The sequence below is a fragment of the Eubalaena glacialis genome, chromosome 13 (assembly GCF_028564815.1).
Source record: "Eubalaena glacialis isolate mEubGla1 chromosome 13, mEubGla1.1.hap2.+ XY, whole genome shotgun sequence".
NCBI lineage: Eukaryota > Metazoa > Chordata > Mammalia > Artiodactyla > Balaenidae > Eubalaena > Eubalaena glacialis.
Genome location: NC_083728.1, coordinates 27,442,056 through 27,460,153, shown reverse-complemented (window position 1 = coordinate 27,460,153; position 18,098 = coordinate 27,442,056). Strand labels below are relative to the sequence as shown.

At 51.1% G+C, this 18,098-nt stretch overlaps 1 protein-coding gene across 2 annotated transcripts; it reads left to right on the top strand.

The window, feature by feature from the left end:
* Positions 1 to 708: 708 nt before the first annotated feature.
* On the top strand, positions 709 to 18,036 carry CCM2L (CCM2 like scaffold protein). 2 transcript variants are annotated; one of them, XM_061207923.1, is made up of 11 exons: positions 709 to 767; positions 3,068 to 3,235; positions 5,400 to 5,483; positions 5,576 to 5,759; positions 6,623 to 7,086; positions 10,184 to 10,319; positions 12,002 to 12,065; positions 14,401 to 14,530; positions 14,794 to 14,885; positions 15,096 to 15,234; positions 16,125 to 16,213. In XM_061207923.1, exons 1-10 carry the CDS (start codon positions 738 to 740, stop codon positions 15,196 to 15,198), a joined length of 1,455 nt encoding a protein of 484 aa, XP_061063906.1. In that variant the 5' UTR covers positions 709 to 737; the 3' UTR covers positions 15,199 to 15,234; positions 16,125 to 16,213. The 2 variants fall into 2 exon arrangements, with proteins under 2 accessions (XP_061063906.1, XP_061063905.1); XM_061207922.1 differs by lacking the exon at positions 14,794 to 14,885 and having other exon boundaries at positions 16,125 to 18,036.
* Positions 18,037 to 18,098: the final 62 nt, after the last annotated feature.

Here is an 18,098-nt window from a genome sequence, read left to right as displayed (position 1 = left end):
TCTAAGTGCATTTAATTCTTACAAGGTCACAGGCTGGTATTATGCCCATTTTACAGATGGGGAAATGGAGGCACAAGAGGTTACAGACCCAAGGTAATAACCCTAGTAAGTGACAAAGCCAGGATTCAAACTCAAACAGCCTGTCTCTGAAACCCATGCATACCACCTCCCTTAATAGTAATGATTAATTTTTAAAATCATTACTTGCTCAGACACAATATTCCATAGTTTATGAAGCATTTTCCCACCCACTTCCATTTAGTTCTCACCACACTAGCCCAGAGAAGAAGGCAATGTTTACTCCTAATTTATAAAAGGGAGGCGGAAACTGAGGCTGTGAAAGGGGGAACTAACCTGTCTTGCCAAGGTAACACAGCAAGGTCGGTGGCAGAAGAGGGGGTGGAATTTGGGACTTTCCGACTCCAAATTCAGGGGACCATTTCCAGCCTTATTCAACGCCCAAGCCCCCTAAATAGCAAGCCTGCTGGCTGGAGCCCTTGGGGGCTTTCTCCCCAGTGGAAGCTCTGGCTGGGCTTCCACTGTTCAGCTGGAGGGTCCCAAGGCTGCGTTCTCCACCCACCCCACACCCCACCGCTCACTATCAGATGGGAGGGGCAGGAACTCTGGGACTGGTGGAGTTTCCGACGAGGCAGGAAAAAGAACAAAGGAACTGCATGGGGGGAGAAGGTGGAGGGGGGTGGCCAGGAGGGTGGCAGGAGTGGAGGGGACACTTCACCATGGAATATGAAGTCAAGAAAGGGAAAAAGGTAGGTGGGAGGTTGGAAGGGGTGCGGGGTAGAGAAATGTCCCCGGAGTTGGAGAAGTGGGAAGCCTGGGGGGAGGAGCGGGATGATGGGCAGTGAGTGGCGTCAGGAGAGCCTTTCTTCTTATTGGGAAAGACCTTCCTCCCCACCCTTGGGCAGCCAGACATTTGGGCTCAAAATTCCCTAACCCGTCTCCCTGCTCTCAGTGGCTTCTGCCATCCCAGGAATGGACAGACGGACAGGCACCTTCCAGGAAAATCCAGCCAGTCAGATTAGTTTGGGAGATACTCTCAACCTGCTTCCCTGGTGTTCCTGGGAGTTCCCTCCTGCAGCTTCTCAGACCGAGGGACAGATAGACAGCCACCCAACAAACCCATTCCCCTGCTCCCTGCCTCCCCCCAGACAGAAGGACCTCAGCCAGGGCAATTCTGTGCTATGAGGCTGCCTATCCAGGCTCGAGACACCTACGGGTTCCCCCCCGCTGGGTTCCAACTGAGCCTGCCCCCTCCCTATCTTTATACAGGGACCAGTTCTGCTCCAAAGGCCTCAGCCTGGGGGTCATTCTCCCCACCCCTAGACCATTACCCCTTCCTGACTCTCAGATATTTTCTAGTCTGGTTCTCTGGGCATCTCACCTGTTTGTCTTTGTGGTCCAGGGAGCCTCTGGGATTCCAACTCCTACCCCCACCCCCACTGAGCCCTCTTCCCCCAGGAAACCTAGATCCAGCTGTTTGAAAAGACTCCCACATGAACTGTGAGGGCTCCGAAGGGAGACAAGACATAGGTGCTTGTTCTCTCTTGGTTCATTCCTTCTATAGATATTTATTTATTCAGCACCTATTATGTGCCAGGCACTGTGCCTGGTACTGGTGATAATGCACTTGGTGAGCAAAGTCAGACAAGGTCCCTGCTCCCTCCCTGAAGCTCACATTCTAGTGAGGGAGACAACTATTAATTTTTTTCAAAAAACAATTAATGTAAAACTGCACAAAAGTCTCCATACACAGTGCTGGGGGACAGAATATTAAGGGACCCAGCCCTAGACTGGTCAGTTTGAGCTGAGATCTGATGGGTAGAAGGAAAGAGGACAGGGAAGAGTGTTTCAGACAGAGGAACAGCGTGTGCAAAGCCCCATGGTAGGAAGGAATGTAGCAAGTAGGAAGAACTGAAAGATGGCCCTATAGCTGGAGGGCAGGAGTTAGGGGCAGTGTGGGGTGAGATGAAGCTGGAGAAGTGGGCAGGGGTGGGCCACTGAGGGCCACAGACAAAACATTTACCTCCCCACTCCGCTCACACATACACACATACTCCCATATACAGGATAAAGTCCTGGCTCCATAGCTGGCATTCGAGCCCTCTGTGACTTGTTCATCTCGTCATTCAGCCACACCTACAACACACCTTCTCCAGGCTCGTGCTCACCCTTGCAGCCCCCAGTGTTTTGCACATGCTGTGCCCTCTGCTTGGAAGGCCCGTTCCCACATCGCCTGTTCTCATTTCTCACAGCTTCCACGTACTTCATCCAGGCTCCATGATACTGATTTTAAAACTTGAGCTGGGCCTGCAGCAGAATCACCTGGAGCGCCTGTTAACACACAGATCATTGGGTCTCATCCCACGTTCTGATCCAATAGGTCTGGGATGGAGTGCAAGAATGTAGATTTCTCTCAAGTTCACAGGCGATGCTGCTGCTACTGCTGGTGGAGACCCAGGAACCACACACTGAGAACCACTGCTCTAGAGCAGTGCTCACACTTTCCTGGGAGTTTAAATTCTGTTGGGCTGGGCTGGGGCCCTGAAATTTGCTCCTTTAACCTTGATCCAGGCCATTTTTATGCAGGTGCCCACTGGATTAAACTTCAAGGTACCTGTTAACCATTTCTAATATTTAGGAAAGCACAGAAAATAGCTTAAATGCCTATGCACCCACCACTCAGCCACATTGAATGTTAATATTTTTCTGTACTTGCCCCAGCCTGGGTGGGGGTTCCTTAAACCTCAGCCTGGGCCTGCACAGGGCTTCTACCCTCACCTGCGTGTTTAGAATGGAAGGTTTGGAGCCAGACTGCCCAAGGTGAACTAGTGGTTCTACCACTACTAGCTGGTGACCTTATTAGCTAGCTCCCTCTCTGAGGCTGTTTCTCCATCTATAAAACGGGAATCATAGAGCTACCCCCTCTGCAGAGTTTTTGTAAGAATTAAATTAGGTAATGTAAGTAAAAGGCTGCACATGTAAGTGCTGAATAAGATCAAGTCAGTTGCTGTTATTACTGTTCTTCCCCCCACGCCCCCGCCTCCCCCAGGGCTTCGTGTCCCCCATCCGGCGGCTGGTGTTCCCGAAGGCTGGGCGCCGGGCAGCCTTTCGAAGCAGTGTGAGCCGCCGGCCCCTGCATTCGATGCCCCTTTATCCCCCCGACTACCTCATCGACCCCCAGATTCTGCTGTGTGACTATCTGGAGAAAGAGGTCAAGGTACGTGCGGGATGAGGAGGAGGGGTGGGAAGAATCTTGAGGTAAGGGGTTGCGGGGAAAGTTTTCTTCAGCCCTCTTAGGTTACCTGGCTGGATCTGAAAATTAAACTGAACAAAGATTAACAGGAGAAAAGCACACACATTTTATTAAGTTTTCACATGTACATGAGAGCCTTCAGAAGAGAATGGAAGACCCTGAGAAGTGACCAGAGCAGGAAGCTTTTATACTTTTTGACAAAGAAACAATAAATCTGTGAAGAATGGACAAGGCAGAGGGGTTTGGAGGGGGGTGGTAAATGGTGAAAGAGGAACAAAGTTTGTTTATACAGACTTCTCGGCCCTCAATTCCCTGTCCCTGGTGATAAGGATGTCTCCCTTCCTACTGGTACCCTGAAAGGAGGGTACCCTTCACCAGGGAGATTTATCGCCTGCTTTCACGGAAGATGGGTGAGGTGGGGGAAGTTAGAGTGACCTTCCTGCTTCTGCCGTTTTCTCAAACTCCTTCAGCTTAAGATATTCAATGTGCCAAGGTGCCATATTTTAGGGAGGCATGTTCTGGATCCCATCAGGAAAGACCTTACCTCTCCCCCACACCAACCCCTGACCAGCCCTGTCTCACACAGGGGAGGCTCAGGGGAAAGAGGCCTGGGTTCAAGGCAGCCTTGCCCCTGAATTATGCTGGGGACCCTCAACAAGTGACCTCCACCTGTTCAGCCTCAGTGTTGCCATCTCAACACGGGGCTCAAAGCCTACCCCAAGGGGAGAGCAGATGGGAAGGTGCCCTGTGCACCAAAAAGCCAGACCATCCTGTGAGATTTTACTGCAGTGACGTTGCTGCTACTTGGACAGTGTCCAGCTTAAAGGAAGCCAGTTCTGCAGGCCACATGGACTTAGGCCAACTCAAGGGCTTTACTTCTATTTCATGAACACCATGAAGGAGCAGTGGAGAATCCTCACTACCCAATAAAGACTGATATGGGGGTAGGAGTGTCAGATTTAGCAAAAACAGGCACCCAGTTGAGTTTGAATTTTGGTGGGGAGAGCGATAAATTAGGAGTTTGGGATTAACAGCTACACACTACTATATATAAAATAGATAAACAACAAGGACCTATTGTATAACACAGGGAACTATATTCAATATCTTATAATAACCTATAATGGAAAGGAATCTGAAAAAGAATATGTATTTGAATCACTTTGCTATATACCTGAAACTAACACTGTAAATCAATTATATTTCAATAAAAACATTTTTTTAATTTGAATTTCAGATAGGCGATGAGTACTTTTTTAGTATTGATATTAGTTGTTTATGTGAAAACCAAGTTTAACTGGCATCTTGTATTTTACCTGGCAACCCTATATGAAGAGAAAAGCTAACAAACAAATCCACTTAAAAAATTGGGAACTGAAATTTCATAGAGAATAAAAAGAAAAGAAATGGTATGATTGGTAGAATCACCTAGAAGAATAAAACTAAAAATATTTTTAAAAGTTAATTCTTATATTAAATAACATTTAAGTGTGATAACATTAAGCTATAACTAAGAATGAATGAAGAATTAATTTACTATGACTATTAATTTAATTTGGGGCATCACTTTTCTGACAAAATTGTATACTAGTTGGATACAACATTCTTCCCTTTCCATTTGACTTCTGCAACAAGATCATAAAGAGGGCCAGTGACCTGCACAGTCAGTTGACACTGGTGCTTGGGGTGCACAGAGCCACTCAGGCCAAGCAGGAAATTCAAGCTATTCTAATGACTTTTGTTTCTGTCATAGCTAAATAACTATGTGGTCATAAAATAAGCTTATTTTAGCAAAAATAAGCTAGCAGTGAGAGTATGGACTCTGGTGTGTGGAGTCCAGTTCTGCCCTTTTTAGCTCTATAATATTGGGCAGGTTATTTGGCTTTGCTGTGCCTTAGTTTTCTCATCCTTAAAGCGAGGATGAATGAGTGCATAAAACTCTCAGGACTATGCCTGGCTCCTACGATGGCTTTAATAACAGTTATTATCAGGCTATGATGATTAATTCAGATATTTTTATCTCAGTCTACCCGCACTATGTCAGTGAGGTCAGGGTCCTCCAAAGCTTCAGGGAGACCTCTCTCTGCTCTTTTCCCACCACCCCCGCCCCCGCCCCATCTCCATCCAGTTCCTGGGCCACCTCACCTGGGTCACCTCCTCACTGAACCCCTCCAGCCGGGACGAGCTCCTGCAGCTGCTGGACACGGCTAGGGTGAGGCTCCAGGAGAGGGGAGGGCAGGGTCTGGTCCCCTACGTCTCCCACCCGAGGCCCCCGGGACTCAGGAGATCCGACCCACCCCGCAGCAGCTGAAGGAGCTGCCGCTGAAGACCACGGCGGAGCAAGACAGCATCCTGAGCCTGTCGGCCCGCTGCCTGCTGCTCACCTGGCGCGACAACGAGGAGCTCATCTTGCGTATCCCCACGCACGAGATCGCCGCTGCCTCCTACCTGCAGGACGACGCGCTGCACCTGCTGGTGCTTAAGACCGGTACGGCAGGCGGGGCCTGGCAGGGGCGGGGCGGGGGAGGTGAAGGAGTAGAGAAAGGGCCCAACACCTAGTCTTGGGCATGGGCGTGACCTGGGGCAGGGGCGGGGCCTGAGGCTGGAAAACGGGGCGATGGAAAGACCTGACCAAACTACCCTGAGACTAGGGATAGGACATGGCTGTTTGCAAGAAGAAGAAGCCCAAGGTTGAGGCTTGAAGGGGGGGCGGCCTGACACCATCTTCGAAACGGTAGAGAAGCCAGAATCCTGAGGCCTGAAGTTAAAGGGCGTGATGAAGGGTAGCAAGGCTCTGAGGCTAGGCGGGAACCTAGCAGAGGAGGAGTCTCATCTAGGGGAGGGGCCATACACTGGGGAGGCGGAGCTCGCGCCTGGGGTATCTTGGTGGGAGATGCCAGACCCTGCCAGACTAGGGGCGGGGCCTGAGGCCAGGGGAGAGGTTGAAGGGAAGCCGGAAGCCAAGGAGGTGTTCCTGAAACCCGGGACAGGGTCCGAGTTAAGGATAAAGAAGGAGGGGACAGCCTGACCACTACTCTCAGACCAGACGGCAGGGTCTGTGAGGCAAGGGGCGTCGGGATGGGGTGGGGCGGGTGGGAACTGCCAAACCCAGGGGTGGAGCCTGAGGGTGGGGGCGGGACCCAAAAGTAAGGACCCGTAGTGGGGCGGGGTCCGGCCTCCTGATTTTGAAGCCAGGGGTGGGGCCTGAGGACAGGGGCGGGGCCAGACACGGCTGGACCCCTTCTCCCCCCAACCACCCCCGCAGTGGCGGGGTCAGGACACCCAGCTGGCCTCGGGAGAGGGCTCTCAGCCCGGATCTCCTGCTTCTGACGGCCACCCGGCCTTTCCTAGGTCTGGGCGTGGACCCGGTGCCAGCCGGAGTAGACGCCAGCCCCGGCGGCGCGGGGCGCGACCCGGGCCCGCCCGGGGCGGCGCCCGAGAAGCAGCGGGTGGGCGCCACGGAGCGGCGCCACACCATCTGCAGCCTTGACTGGCGGATGGCGTGGGGCGGGAGCGCGGGCGCCGAGGCCCGGGCGGGGGGCGGCGGCGGCGGCAGCCTGGAGCGCCAGCGCGCCGGGGCGCGGGCGTCGGGCAGCTGGGAGCGGCGGCAGACGTTCAGCGGCAGCTGGGAGCGGCGGCACGGCGGCGGCAGCGGCGGCGGCGCCGCGGGCAAGCCGGGCGGCAGCTGGGAGCGGAGGCAGGCGGGAGGCGGCGGCAGCTGGGAGCGGCGCCACCCGGGCCCCAACCCACTCGACCCGCAGGACCCCAGCCCCGACGCCTACTGCAACCTGGTCATCCTGGCTGTGGCCAACAGGGTGAGCCCGAGGGCATCCCGCGGCCCTGCGCCCTGCCTCCCCGGCGCGTCTTCACCGCCCCCCCCCCCCACAAGTTCCTGGAGTCTACCCCAGCCCCTTTTCTTTTCCCTCCTTTGGCCCTACTGCCCAGAACTTCAGATAATACCTGTGTGCCCATGACGCCAAAAGGCTTTTACTCCAGCCCCAGGACACCGCCCCCTTGCTGTCCCAATGGTATTAAAGCTCAAAATGGCCCAAACAGACTTGATCTAACCCCTCATCCAGCCCTGCTCCTTCTCCAAAGTCGTCAGTGTCCGCACTACCACAGTAACAATCATGAGTGCAGTAATCACCAGCACGAATTCAGTGCCGACCTGTGCCAGACAGGAAACCAGCGTTAAGTCCTTTCATTCTCACAGTAACCCCTAGAGGCAGATGTTACCACCATTCCCATTCTATAGAGAAGGAAACAGACCCAGAGGCTAAGCAACTTGTGCAAGGTCACACAGGAAGCAGGTGATGATTTCAGCATTGGGACCCAGAAGTTCAGAGCCTGTACTCTTGGTAACAATGGCCATCACCCAAGGCAGAAGACTTCCGGCCATTCTTGCCCACCCCCACCCCCATCCTCCACATTCACACTTGCTTTTATTCATTGGACCATGTTCATTGAGCGCCAGCTTGTGCTAGGCATTGGCCTAGGTGCCATGGATACAGAGATGAACAAAGACATATTTAGTGCCCTCCCTTAGGGAGCTCACCATCTAGCAGACACCTCCAAACCCTGAGCCTTGTAAGCTGTTTCTCTGGCCCAGGGCCCTGAACTCCCTCTATATATAAACCCCAGATGGTGAACAAAACAGACACGGTGCCTCTCTAGAGAGAGAGGTGGATGGTAACCAGTAAACTCAGGCTCTGGTGCTGACTTGAAACATTTTCTCACTTGGTGTCCAGCTCTGCACATTCTCCTGGTTTTCCTACCTCCCTGGCTGCTCCTTCTCAAGAGCTGGTGCCTCCTCTTCTCACCAGTCTCTTGAGGTTGGACAGTCCCAGGCTTAGTCCTTGATCCTCTTTCTCCTTTATCTACACTCATTTCTAGGTGGTCTTCTCTAGTGAGAGAACTCCCCCAAATGTTACCTCCCACCGAATCTCCACGTCTGTGTCTCCACTCAGCCCCTCCGTTCAAAGGTCTAACGACCAGAGCTGAGCACCCAGTCTTCTCCCCAGACCTGCTCCTCCCTTGTTCTCCCTGTCTTGATTAATGGCAGCTCTGTCCTTCCATTGCTCAGACCAAAACCCTGCAGCACTCCTTGGCTCCTCTCTCTCACACGACCCATATCCACTCTGTTGGCCCTATTTCTAAAGTATAACCAAAGTGCATCTACTTCTCCCCACACTCCATTGTCCCCCCACTCCCAGGTCCATGCTCCATCTTCCCCCATCTGGGTCATTCACTCACCCCTCACTGGTTTGGCCATTGCCCAGAATCTGTTCCCCCACACGGTCAGAACAGTCCTGTTAACACAAAAGTCACATCATGTCACTGCTCAAAACCTTTCAGTGGCTCCCCAGTTCACTCAGAGTAAAATCTAATGTCCTTACAACTGTTTATAAGGCCATCTACCTTATAATGGTGGCCTAGCCACCATCCTCATTTCCTCTCTAGCCTCATCTCAAGACATCTGTGCATTCTGGATGGTTCACTGTGGTATCCCTGGCCCCTAGGACAGTGCCTGGCACATGATAGGTGCTCAATAAATATACTGAATAGATGGATTAATGGGTACTATGTTACTATACCTTGTGATGGGGACCAAGAAGAAAAGCAGGTTGCAATGTTAATGAGGGAGGAGATCCATTTTCCAGAGGGGAAGTGAGTTTGTGCCTTTTAAATTGAAATGTGTAAGAGAGAAGGAAGCAGCAGGGCAAAGAGTCAAGAAAGCAAATTCCAGGCAGAGGGAACAGTGTACCCTGTTTATCCCACTGGGCTGTGAGGGCTTTAGGCCTCATCTAATTCACCTCTGAGACTCCACAGCCTGGCCCAGTGCCTGCCACACAGTGGGACTAAATAATAATTTGTGGAATGAGTAAATAAATAAGGGTTGTTTTCTAGGAGTAACTGAGCCTCCAGCCTCCAATCTGAGGCATCATGGTCCCAAGGAGGGTACAGGAGTTAGAGTCAAAAAACCTGGGTGCCAATATTAACCAAAGCCATGAGCCTGCTGTGTGAGCCTGGGCAAGTCACTTAACCACTCTAAGCCTCCATGTCTTTCATTATAAAATAAGGATGCCCTCTTCCCTGTCCATTTGGTAGAGCTATTATAAGGGTCAATCCTGGTTTAATGATAATTTCACTCCCTCATCCCAAAATGCCTGTCCTGGGTTACATTTTAATTTACTCCCTGGACTGGCTTTTTTAGAAGCACAATATAAGAAGTCGCTTCATGAAGTTGGTCTCTTCATTAGTTGTTGTCTTTCCGTGTCTCTTGCTTAAAGACTTAAAGAGGTAAATCAAAGAGGCAAATTCCTCTTCAAATTTGCGATCTCAAAAAAGTTGCACCCAATAACTTAAATGCCTTCCTTCTATCAGGGACTGAAGTTTATGTGTTCATCCTGCTTCCATTTTTGCCCTGGGTGCCAGGAAGCTCATATCTAAATATGGCATAGTAACTAAGTTGAGCAGTAGTAACTCTGTTGAGCCTAACATTTTCATACAGTTAATTCTTCCTTTCCTCTTACTAGGCATTAGGAGACCTGGGTTCCCTGGCTCTGGGCTTCAGCTTCCTACGTGTAAATTAAACTAAATTAGGGCTTATTTTAGATAAGCTTCAGGAGGCCCCATAATTCTCCCAGAAATTTGGGGTGCATGTGTGCATTTTTCAGGGCAGAAGAGTTACATTTGTCACTGGATTCTGTAAAGGCCAGTGAGTGGCTATTTCTATAAAGGCCACCCAGAGCGTGGCCATATAATTTTGATGAAAAATATCCTCAAAGTCGATTTAAAGGCTCCCATAGTTGTGTGTGTGCCCCTGTGCGCCTCCTCACACTGCGTTTTTAGGAAGCAGGGGCATCCTGGTCCCTGGAGAAGGCCTGAGCTCTGTCCTCCTTTCTGGGCCAGGATGCTGCAGAGGAGTCCTGCGCCCTCATCTGTCAGGTCTTCCAGATCATCTATGGGGACCAAAGCATCGAGTGCGTGGACCGGGCCGGCTACCACTACACGTCCACGCCCGAACGGCCGTGGCTCTGCAGCCGCAGTGAGTACTCCAACTCCTGGCGGCCCCTCCTGTGAAACATCCTGGAAGGCCAGAGGAGGGGGGGATGTCCCAGGACTGGGGCCAATGAAAGCCCTTAGGGGTCCTGACCTCTACAGCAATTACAGCATACCCCCGATATGTCGCTAAAATAAAATGTCAAATTTCATAATGACCTCAAATGTAGTTTCAGAACGAGACCCTCAGAGCTGAACTCTCTCTCCCTTTTGTTTTTTTGGTGTCCCTGCTTTGCCAAAACCTAAGCTCATGCATTGTCAGTTTACTGAGCCATCTAATCCCATTAGGACTCTAGGTCAAAACCAAGATTTCCAGACTGGTCCTTGAATTTCATCAAGGGCTGGAATGAGAATGAGACCAATAGAGGTATTCGTTGATCACCAACTATGTGCCAAGCACAGGGCCGATGTACCGAATCTTATTTAATCTTCATAACAACCTTGTCTGTCCTGTTTGCCACTGTATCTATCCCCTGTGCCTAACACAGGACCAGGGACGGATGCTCAAGGCGTATTTTCTGAATGGATGAAAGAACGCTCTGAGGCCTTATGAATACAATATTTACAGATGAGGACATTAAGGCTCAGAGTGGTCAATAAATATCTCAGGGTCACACAGCTGGTAAATGGCAGAGTCAGGATTCAAACCCAGGTGTATCTGATTCTAAAGCTTCCATCTGCAACAGCCTCACTCCCCATGCTGCCTTCAGGGCCATTAAGTGAACTTCCTCAGTCACAGCCCCCTGAGCGTGGTCCCTGTTTGCATAGCTCAGGCAACGGGGAGCCGGCTCTTTCCTTCTGGAGGCACTCGCATCTGTGGGAACTGTGGTTATTGAGAATTTGGGAAAGTTCATTGACTCTCCCAGGGATGATGGACAAATAAATGAGATAACTCAACAGATATTTCAACAAATTCATTCATTCAACAAATATTTCTTGAACACCTGTGTGTCGGTTCCTGCTAATCACCAGGAGGTACTGGCGAGTAAAGCCAGATGCGGCCCTCCCTCTGAGGCGTGCAGTGCTGAAGTAGGCCGACAGTAATTAAATAGTTACACAAATAAAATGTAACTACACACTGTGTTATGAGAATGTATAATGAGGAACCAGCGGGGCCTGGAAAGTCAGGGGAGTGTCCTGAGGAAGTGACGCTAAGTGAGCCACGATGGGCAGGGGGAGGCCAGTAGCTGGATTCACTGAGATGACAGGGACAGGTACAGAGCAAGTTCTCTGTACCTGGTGTTCCTTTCTCCTTATGATTTTGAGCTCCTTCCCCTCAAAGTTCTTTTTTCTCTCTCTCAAACATATACAGTTTACAAAGCGCTACCTCGCCTGTTCCCTGGCTTGCTCTCCCCAAGGCCCCCCTGAGGTAGGCAGGAAGGTGGTATTGTCCCAACCTTGGGGAAGTTGAGTGCCAGGAGAGGAGAGGTGCGTTGCCCAAGGTTGGCTGTGTGTTGCCGGTGGGGGCAGGAATCATGGTCAGAAACTTCCAGTGGCTGCCCATTTCACTCAGAGTGAAAGCTAACACCCGTACAGTTACTAACAAGGCCATTCGCGCTCCAGCCGCCATCCTTACTCCAGGGTGGGGCTGAGCTTGGGGCCTCCGGGAGCCAGAGATGTTGGTTCCTGCTTTGCCGCCTCTGACGGCCCTCTGTCTGCTGCCCCCAGGTGAGAGCTGCCGCACGGATGGGACTTACGCCTATGACGCCGACTTCAGCTGCTGCAGCTCCTTGTAGGTACCGTCCTTCTCAGGGACCCCACTCTGGTCAGAGGTCCCTGCACAAACAGGGTTGCTCATCTAGGCATTCTTGAGCCCCTATGGGCAAGAGAGGGTGGGAGAAAGTGACTCCATCTTGATTTGTGCTGAGATGCTAGGCCCTGAGGGTGTGGGTAACCTGAACTTCCCAGGCTCTGGTGAGCTTATAGGATCTGAAGCCCTGAGAGACAGACAGGGCAGCCAGAACTCAGAACTAGGTCCACATGGCCCTGCGGCTCTTTCCCAGTCATCCAGACACAGTGGCCTGCAGAGGCCGAAATCACAGCTAATGCCAAAAAGTCATTTTGGCTCTATGGAATAGAGAATCCTAAAAAAGAGTAGCTTTAAAAAGGATAAAGCTTTTTCCCCCTGTCTCTTACATAAAATAGACAAGGAGTTTATGGCATTATGGTCATTAAGGGCTCGGGCTTATCTTTTCCTCCCTCTCTAACACTTGCTTCCATCCTCAAGGTCACCTCATGGGCCCAGATAGTGGCTATAGCTCCAGCCATCACAGTAGCATAACAGGAATCTCTTTAAAGAAAGAGCTTTGCTAGAATTCCTACCTGACGGCTTCTGCTTACATCTCATTGGCCAGAACTTGGTCTCATGGCCATAACTAGCTATAAGGAAGTCTGGAAAATGTAGGTTTAAAAAAAAAAAATCTCATTTGGGAACATTGTCCAGGGTTCTATTTAGGGTGACCAACCACCCCAGTTTGCCCAGGATTTAGGGGTTCCCCAAAACATGGAAGTTTCAGTACTGTAACCAGGAAAGTCCTAGGAAAACTGGGACAAGTTGGTCACCTTAGTTCTGTTACTAAGGCCTTTGGCTTGACAAGGGACAGTCTCTGCCAATGATATAGGCCTTACTTCCCCCCGCCCCCCTTTTCAGCGGCAATATACTTGCTTAATACTGTGCACTCTTAGGCCAGTCCTTAAACAACCTGCTATCTGCTAGAGAGATGACAGTCATGACAATGACTAACTTTTGAACTTGCTGTCTGCCAAGTGCTATTCTATAATGCACTTCATTTTTAAAATCAACATAGCAACATTACAGTAGCTACTGTTTATTTACTGCCTAGTCCATGACTCTAAGTACTTTACAAATATTAACTCCTCTGTTTCTTACAATGACACCAATTTTTATCATCCCATTTTACAGATAGAGAAACTGAAGAATAGAGAAGTTAAGTAACTTGACCCAAGGTCAAGCAGCTAGTAAGTTGTAGGCCTGGGATTTGAACCCAGACAGGCTGGCTCCAGAATCCACACTAAGCTTACACTGCTTCTCTGGAGGTAATAATTGAAGATGGTTCTGGAACAATGTAGAGACCAGGAGTCAGGAGCCCAAGGTTGACTTTTATTTAAGCAATATTTATTGCGTACCTACCATGTGCCAGGCACTGTGCTCTGTGCTAGGGATACAGTGGGGAGCAAGACAAGGATGAGGCCTGTGCTTGGCACGTAGTAGGTACTCAACAAACAGAGAAAACCAGGTCCCTGCTCTTGCATGGTTTACAAGGTAGCACAGGAGACAATGAAATCATTATTTAGTAATAATAAGCATCAACAGTAATAAACACTCAAGAGAAGCTCAGAGTGCTGAGAGAGAGGCTGTGGAAACCCTACCTCATCTGGGGAGTCAGGAGGGCCTCTCCGAGGTGATGACACTTGAACTGAGACCTGACAGATAAAAGGGGGAAGAGCGCTCCAGGTACAGGGAACAGCAAGTGCAAGGATGCTGAAGCGGGATCCACTTGGCGTGTTTGAGGAGCAGCCAGGAGGCCACTATGGCTGCAGCAGAGGGTGTGAAGGACACAGTGGTTAGAGAGGAGATCTGGTGGGGGCATCGGAAAGGCCTTCATGTCATGGGTAGACTTACAGACTTTGTGACCACATTTGACAGAGGGTCTAACCCATTCTAGAGGGATTAGGGAAAACTTTCCTGAGGAGGTGACATTTAAGATCTAATGGTGAGGAAGAGTTAGCTGAGCAAAAGACAGGGAAAGAGAGGCATTCCAGGCAGAGGGAACAGCATGTGCAAAGGCCCAGAGGTGAGGAGGTACTTGGAGTATTAGAAGAAAAGACAGAAGGCAGGGTGACCTGAGCACAAACAGCAAGGGGGAGACAAGGCTTGAGAGGTGGTGCGTGGCCAGATCATATGGGGCCTCGAAGGCCAAAATGGGACATAGGATGAGGCCCCAGGCCGAGAGCACTGGTGGCTGCGCCCTCCCACCTTCAGCCTACCACGTGGAGAGGAGCTGGAGGGAAGCGAGTGAGGGCCCCTTCCCCCCCTGTCTCTGCAGCAATGGCTCCCAGGACACATTTGAAGCCTGTTACAGCGGCACGTCCACACCCTCTTTCCATGGCTCCCACTGCAGCGGCAGCGACCACAGCAGCCTGGGCCTCGAGCAGTTGCAGGATTACATGGTCACGGTGAGCTGGGGCAGGCAGTGCGAACAGCATAAGCAAAGCCCTGGAGAACACATGGGGTATTTCAGGCATCATGAATAATCCTGGACATAACTGAAGCATAAGACCTCAGAGGTCAGGGCAGGGCATGAGGTTAGGAGAGCAAACGGAGTCAGCTGTGAAAGGCCTTAAGTAATGTCAACTAGCATTGAGTGTTGACTTTATACCAGGCACTGTTCTGAGCACCTTTAATGCATCATTTCTTTTCATCCTTTCAACAACCCAAGAAGGAAATGCCTTCATTATCCTCACTCCTCACGTTGCAGATGAAGAAAGCGAGGGTTAAGGAGGTTGTCACCTACCCACGATCACAGAGCTGGTCAGTGAAGGGGCCAGGATTTGAAATCGGGCAGCTTCAGTCCACATCCCATTCTTAGATGCAGCCCAAGGGGTTTGGATGTCCCCCAGTAGGCCGGGTTTTCACAGGAGGGCTGGGCTGGATACCCCCTTAGTGAGGGCTCTGGGTCTTTTAGGCAGGGGTTGGGTGGGGGTTGCTCTTGGGATTAATCTCGAATGGTGTCCCTGACAGTTGCGGAGTAAGCTGGGGCCCCCCGAGATCCAGCAGTTTGCGCTGCTGCTGCGGGACTACCGGCTGGGGCTGCCCATCCAGGACTATTGCGCAGGCCTGCTGAAGCTCTACGGAGACCGGCGCAAGTTCCTCCTGCTTGGTGAGCCCCCTGCCCAGGCTGGGAGTGTTTACTCTTTATCCCTCGGCCTCCCATAAAGCCGACATCGTGAGATCCATGAGGCACACAAAGAAACCAAAGTGCAGAGAGGGGAAGAGACTTGCCTGCTGTCAGAGCCGGGAGAGAGAGCACAGGTGTAACCATTTCACCTTCACAGCAAAGCTGGGAGAGGATATGATTCTTCCCATTTTGCTCCATGAGGAATCTGAGGCTCAGAGAGGCTAAGGAACTCTTCCAAGGTCACAGAGCTAGTAAGGAGGGCTAGTGATAACAGCAACAGGAACGATAATCTTACTAAGCTAACATGTATTGGGCAGATACTGTGTGTAGTGCCAAGGATCATCTCATTGAACGCCCTCAGTTCGGGGAAGTTGAAACTATGATTTGCCCTCATTTTGCAGATGAGAAAACTGAGGCTTAGAGAAGCAAAGTACATAAATAAGTCACAAAGCTAGTAAGTAGTGACGGAAGTAAAACGGAAGTCAAATGGGGCACTCAGTGTGTGTTAAGTACCTTATTTAATCCTCACAGCCCTACCGAGAGAACAGGTGTAATTATCTCCGTTTTACAGGCGAGGAAAGTAAGGCTCAGAGTAATTATTGGAGGAGTGTTACACAGCTAACAAATGGGGATGTAATAATAATAATGATAACAATAATAAGCTAACATGTAGTGAGCATTTACTGCGTGCGGAGCATTATGCCGTTATTCTCTGGCTCAGAGAGTCAAGGAATTGTGCAAGGTCACACAGCCAGCTAGCGGCGGGGTGGGGATTTGAACTCCGCTCCCCAGAGAAGGTGATTCCTCCTGTGATTCTTCTGTGGGAGGGGAAGGGTTGACCCCGAGGAATCACCCTGCCCCTCGGCCTGCAGGGATGCGGCCCTTCATTCCGGACCAGGACATCGGCTACTTCGAGGGCTTCCTGGAGGGCGTGGGCATCCGCGAGGGCGGCATCCTCACCGACAGCTTCGGTCGCATCAAGCGCAGCATGAGCTCCACGTCGGCGTCGGCCGTGCGCAGCTACGACGGCGCGGCCCAGCGGCCCGAGGCGCAGGCCTTCCACCGGCTGCTGGCCGACATCACGCACGACATCGAGGCGCTGGCCCCAGACGACGACGACGACGAAAGCACGGACGAGGAGGCCCGGGGCTCCCCGAGCGGGGCCGACGCAGCCGAGGACAACTACCTGTAGCCTGTGCCGCCGCCCATGCGGAGGGCGGGGAAGGGGGTGACCCCAAAACCCCTCCCCTGAGTGTCACTCGCCGTTGCCTGTGGGACCCCATCCCCAGACCTCCTCCTCAAACCCCAAACCGGGGCTCCACCCTCCCGGGGTCTCTGTCCCTACTCCTGGGGCTCCGGTCCCTGCAGTACCGAGAATGTCCTGCAGGGGGCGGGATCCTAACCGGGACTTGGCAGCCGCTAGGCCGGCTGGGGTGGACTGCGAACTTCTTTGTCCCACTAGCCCCGAGAGTTCGGCCTCTGGACTCTCCCTCCTCCTCGAGACTCCGCAGCTTTCTGGAGGCCAAGGGAGGGATGAAGAGTGGGCTCCACCTGCTGGCCGGTTGAGAAAATAATTATCAGAGCCCAAAGACCTCTGTTCCTCTTATTTTACAGTTTGAGAAACAGGTTCAAGAGAAGGGACTTGAGGGAGTCTCCTGATTCCCCTTAGATGTTACCTCAAACTGACCATACTAAATGGTGTAGAGGGTCTTTTTAAAGCTCTGAAAGGCAGGGTCTCCCCTTCGCAGGTGGAATTAGATAGTTAGTGTGGAATAGAGGTTTCTTTCTACTGAGCGTCAACCCAGAGGTGGACGATTTGGGTCCCAGTCCTGGCCCTAAGGCTCTGAACAGGTTGCTTGTTCAGATCTTGCATTTGGAGCCAGACAGGCTAGGCCTCCTGTCTGGTAGCAGTTCTAGCTTCTCTGCGTCTCCATTTCCTCTTCTGACCATGAAGTCGGCCCCACCCACCTCACAGGGGGGTCATAGGGATTACTGAAGGTCAGGACCTTAGTGCTGGGTCTAGCACATGATAAGCGCTCAATAAATGCTGTTCCCTTCCACATCGAACACTTTCTGACTCGGTTTACCTGTCTTTACCTGTGTGCAATGGGACAGGAACTGAGGTGGGGGTGAGAAGACCCTCAGGGAGCTCACAGTTTGGGAGGAGGAAATAGGAGGAAACAGCTCTATTACAGCCTGGCTCCATGCTTGAGGCCCAAATGAAAAGTACCCAAGATTCCGCAGACAAGCCATCGCATCTGGGGTAGTCAAAGAAGTCTGAAGACTTCTTTGGAAGTCCTCCCCTTGGTTGGAGGGGAAGAGAAGTCAGCATAAGGACAGGACTCAGCACAGCCTCAGTAAAGGCTCAGAGGCTGAAAGAAAGAAGCCCTGAGAAGAGGCAAGAGAATTGCATAGAAGAGCTAAAATTTATTTGTAGAACTTTACATGGCCTTCCATGGCCAGACACAGGGCACTTACCGTGAGGTAGGTACTGTTATCACTATTGTTAAAATAATATCATTATTATTATTAGGGCTTCAGATCCAGAGAGTTCCATGAGTTATACTCAGTTCGTGGCAAATGACCATCCCATCATAACTGATCCATGAAAGGCCCTTCTGATGTCTTACTTTGTTTTATATTCCCCGAACTCCATCCACACATCCCCACAATCCTTCCCCTCCCTACAATAGGCACCCACCCCTATGTGTTGATATATATCCCTGGACATAAAATGTACAATGTCTTCTGTGTGTGTGTTTATATTACATAAATGGTATTGTATAAGGATCTCATTCTGTTGTTTCCTTTTTCACTCCATAATGTTTTTTTATTTTTTATTTTTT

Coding starts and splice junctions, on each gene's coding strand:
- CCM2L (XM_061207922.1), top strand. CDS start 738: ATGGAATATGAAGTCAAGAAAGGGAAAAAG. Junction 5,760..6,622: donor CCTGCTGGTGCTTAAGACCG/GTACGGCAGGCG, acceptor GGCCTTTCCTAG/GTCTGGGCGTGGACCCGGTG. Junction 7,087..10,183: donor TCCTGGCTGTGGCCAACAGG/GTGAGCCCGAGG, acceptor TTTCTGGGCCAG/GATGCTGCAGAGGAGTCCTG.